Here is a 4753-nt window from a genome sequence, read left to right as displayed (position 1 = left end):
AAAATAACTTAAAAATATCTCAAATAATTTCAAACAACACATTTAATATCATGCATGTGGTCTGGTCGGTCAGTGGATTTTCTGGTCGTTACAATTCTACCCCCCTTAAAAGAATTTCGTCCCCGAAATTCGGCTTACCAAATAATTCTGGATATCTGGCTAGCAAATCACACTCTGTATCCCATGTAGCCTCCTCCACTGAATGGTTCTGCCACTGAACTTTAACCATGGGAATCACTCGGTTCCTCAGCTTCCTCTCTTGCCTCTCGAGGATACGTATCGGTCTCTCCTCGAAAGACAAGTCTCCTGCTAAATGTAAGGGTTCAAGCTCTAGTACATGCGTGGGATTAGCCATGTATTTCTTAAGCATCGAAACATGAAAGACGTTGTGCACTGCAGAAAAATGGGGCGGTAATGCCAATCTATAGGCTAATGTTCCTACTCGCTCCAGAATCTCAAACGGTCCGATGTAACGAGGGCTCAGTTTTCCTTTCTTCCCGAATCTCAGCACTCCTTTCATCGGAGCCACCTTCAAGAACACGTGATCTCCCACTGCAAACTCTAGATCACGCCTACGTCTGTCAGCGTAGCTCTTCTGGCGACTCTGAGCGGTTCTCATGCGTTGACGAATCTGCACAACCATCTCAGCAGTCTGTCTCACGATTTCTGGTCCCATCTCTACCCTCTCACCCACATCATCCCAGTGAATCGGAGTCCTGCACTTCCTCCCATACAATGCTTCGTAGGGAGCCATCTGAATGGAAGCCTGATAGCTGTTATTATATGTAAACTCTATCAATGGCAACTTCACATCCCAACTCCCTCGGAAGTCTAGTACACACGCCCTCAGCAAGTCTTCCAATGTCTGAATCACTCTTTCAGACTGTCCATCTGTCTGTGGGTGAAAAGCTGTGCTGAAGTTCAGCCTAGTCCCCAACGCATGATGCAAACTCCTCCAGAAGCCAGACGTGAACCGCGGATCTCTGTCAGAGACAATCGATACTGGAATACCATGCAACCTGACAATTTCTTTCAAATACAGTTCAGCATACTTACTCATGTTGTAGGTCGTCTTAACTGGCAAGAAGTGGGCTGATTTGGTAAGACGATCCACAATCACCCAAATCGAGTTAAAACCCTGCAAAGTCCTTGGCAAACCCACAACAAAATCCATGCAGATATGCTCCCATTTCCACTCCGGGATAGGAAGCGGTTTCAACATCCCAGCTGGACTCTGGTGCTCTGCCTTCACCTGTTGACATGTGAGACACTCGCTCACAAATCTGAAGATATCTCGCTTCATACCTGGCCACCAGTACAATCACTGTAAATCCTTGTACATCTTCGTACTCCCTGGATGGATAGAGTACGGAGATCGGTGGGCTTCAGTCATAACCTCTTGTCTCAGTGAATCATCAGCTGGAACCCAAAGTCTGCCTCGATATCGCACAATACCGTCCTCTACTGTATATAAACAACTATCCCTCTCAACGTCTCTCTGCCTCCACGTGAGCAACTGTGCATCAGACTATTGTCCCTCACGAATTCTGTCTCTCAAGGTCGACTGTAAAGTTAAGGCTGCTAACTTAACTGATACCTCTCGAGTTACAAACTCCAAGTCGAACCTCTGCATCTCCAACAAAAGTGGTCTCTTGGCTGTCAAGTGTGCCAACCCTGCTGACTTCCTGCTCAGTGCATCAGCAACCACATTGGCCTTCCCTGGATGGTAATTAATCACACAGTCGTAGTCTTTCACTAACTCCAACCAACGACGTTGCCTCATGTTCAGCTCCTTCTGCGTGAAGAAGTACTTGAGGCTTTTATGATCTGTGAAGATATCATATCTCTCACCATAAAGATAGTGCCTCCAGATCTTTAGTGCAAAGACTACTGCTGCTAACTCCAAATCGTGGGTGGGATAGTTTCTCTCATGGGTCTTTAATTGTCTGGATGCATAGGCAATTACTTTCCCATCCTGCATTAACACTGCTCCCAAACCTGACGTAGAAGCATCGGTGTACATCACATAACTTCCCTGCCCAGATGGAATCGCTAACACTGGAGCCTCAATCAAAGCTTGCTTCAGCCCCTCAAATCCCTTGTGACAATCTGAACACCACACATTCGTCAAATATGTCAAAGGTAGAACCATCTTCGAGAATCCCTTAATAAAACGCCTGTAGTAACCTGCCAATCCCAAAAAACTGTGTATCTCACTGACTGTCTTGGGCACTGGCCAAGTCCTCACTGCTTCCACCTTAGCTGGGTCCACCTCGACTCCTTCTTGGGAGATAATATGCCCCAAAAATGCCACCTTCTCTAGCCAGAAGTCACATTTACTGAATTTTGCGAACAGCTGTCTATCTCTCAAAATCTGCAATACTGTCCTCAAATGTATGGCATGCTCCTCTCGACTCTTGGAATAAATCAAGATGTCGTAAATGAAAACAATCACGAACTGATCCAAGTATGGCTTGAAGACTCGGTTCATCATGTCCATGAAAACTGAAGGAGCATTCGTTAGTCCGAAAGGCATAACCAGGAACTCATAGTGGCCATATCGAGTTCTGAAAGCTGTCTTATGGATGTCTGCCTCTCTAATCCTCAACTGGTGGTACCCTGAACGTAGATCTATCTTTGAAAACACTACTGCCCTCTGGAGCTGGTCAAACAAGTCCTCAATTCTCGGCAACGGGTATTTATTTTTCACTGTCAGCTTGTTAAATTCCCTGTAATCAATACACAACCGCATACTGCCATCCTTTTTCTTTACGAACAGCACTGGTGCGCCCCAAGGTGATGAACTAGGGCGTATGAATCCCTTGTCCAGTAACTCCTGAATCTGATCTTTCAACTCCTTCATCTCTGTAGGAGCTAATCTGTAGGGAGCCTTGGATGCTGGTACTGCACTTGGTACAAGATCAATGGAAATTCGATCTCCCTGTCTGGTGGTAGTCCAGAAATATCATCAGGAAACACTTCTGGAAACTCATTAACCACTTCAACATCCGATAAATTATGTGTTTTCAGAGAAGCCACTGATCGAACCTGTCTGTCACTCTGCACTACCTGGAACGACAACTGGCCTCCTTGTGCTAGTCTAACTGTCACCAGTCTGCTCTTGAAATCGACCAATACTCCATATTTACTCAACCAGTCAATCCCCAGAATAATATCAAAGTCTGGCATCGGTAGCACTATCAGATCCGCCGTCAGTGCATTACCCTGCAACTCTAGAATAATCCCTCTGAACACCCGATTAGTAAGTAGCTCTTCCCCTGATGGGACAGATACACTGTAGCCTACCTCTGTCTCCTCAGGAAATACTGACAGCCGCCTCATGCATGACTCAGATACAAAAGAATGGGATGCCCCTGAGTCTAACAATGCAACAGTAGAAATTCCATCTAATGAAATCATACCTGTGATAACTATGGTGTCTGGATCAGCCTGCTCTGCTGTCATCACGAACGCTCTGCCTCTGACTGGCTGCTTCAACTGCGGACAGTCCCTAGCAAAATGTCCGAGAGCTCCACACTTGAAGCATACATTTTGTCCCCACTTGCACTCTCCAAGGTGATTACGTGAGCATTTAGGACACAACGGCTTATCCTTGTTGTTGGCTGGTGCTGGGAGCGCCAACTGCCGCTGCTGTTGTGCTGGTGGTCGAGCTGTGCCAGTATTTCTCTTCTTGGACGGTCCCTGCTGGTCACGTTGCTGAAAAGCTTGATGTTTTCCCTGCCTCTCTGCCTCAATCTCCTTCCAACTACGCTCCGCTTTTAGTGCTTTAGCCACGGCTGCCTTGTAATCCGCTGGCTCAGTAAGCATTACATCCCTCTTAATTATAGGCCTCAAGCCATCCATGAAGTGCCTCAGTCTCTCAGCAGCATTCTCCCCAATCAGAGTAACAAAATGACATCCCCTTTCAAACTTCTTCACATAATCACCAAATTCCATGTCCCCCTTGCTTCAATGACATGAACTCCCTGACTAACACAGAACGAACATCAGCAGTGAAATAATTATCATAGAATACCTGCTTGAAGTTGTTCCATGTCAATGTTCCCATGTTCACTGTCAGCTTAGCTCCTTCCCACCACAAACGAGCATCACCCCTGAGCATAAAAACAGCACACCTTACCCTGTCAGCATCCCCCAGCTGCATATACTCGAAAATGTCCTCCAGATTCTTTACCCACTCCTCTGCCTCCATAGGATCGGTACAGCCAGAAAATTCCTTTGGACCATTGCGTCTGAAACACTCCTGTACATCACTGGTCTGGCCGACCCACTCTCCTGCACCACGTCCCTGGCCCAACTGGTTGGGTAACTGCTGAAACAATTGAGCCATGCCCTGCAAAATATGCTCAGCTGCCGAGCGCTCATCTGTCCCTCCTCCTCTACGCGGACGTCCTCTACCTGCCATCTATCTCATACAGTCCAACAGACCACCATAACCATACATACATGATACCTCAATGCAAAAATGCAACTAACTTTACTAAATCATCACACTCTAACTTTACCTCGATGCATAAATCATTAAAACATCATTATAAATTAAAATAACTTGCAAACTTACAACTATGCGATGAATCTAAACGAGTTTAGCGTGGCGTGAGTGGCGCAAATCCCCTGGACCATGCTCTGATACCAAGTTGTGACGACCTCAAATTCTTAACTTAAAATGATGAATTAATTAAAATAATTGACTATAATTTTTTTTTTAAAAAAATAATACATAATAGAAGGG

At 45.7% G+C, this 4753-nt stretch overlaps 1 protein-coding gene across 1 annotated transcript; it reads right to left on the bottom strand.

Moving 5' to 3' along the window:
• Positions 1 to 2874: 2874 nt before the first annotated feature.
• Positions 2875 to 3957, bottom strand: LOC140862141 (uncharacterized). Its single transcript, XM_073265142.1, has one exon. It carries the CDS (start codon positions 3955 to 3957, stop codon positions 2875 to 2877), a length of 1083 nt encoding a protein of 360 aa, XP_073121243.1.
• Positions 3958 to 4753: the final 796 nt, after the last annotated feature.

This window comes from Henckelia pumila, chromosome 4 (assembly GCF_033568475.1).
Source record: "Henckelia pumila isolate YLH828 chromosome 4, ASM3356847v2, whole genome shotgun sequence".
Taxonomy (NCBI): domain Eukaryota; kingdom Viridiplantae; phylum Streptophyta; class Magnoliopsida; order Lamiales; family Gesneriaceae; genus Henckelia; species Henckelia pumila.
Note: the sequence above shows the minus strand (reverse complement) of the source record. Positions and strands in the feature narration are given on the sequence as shown.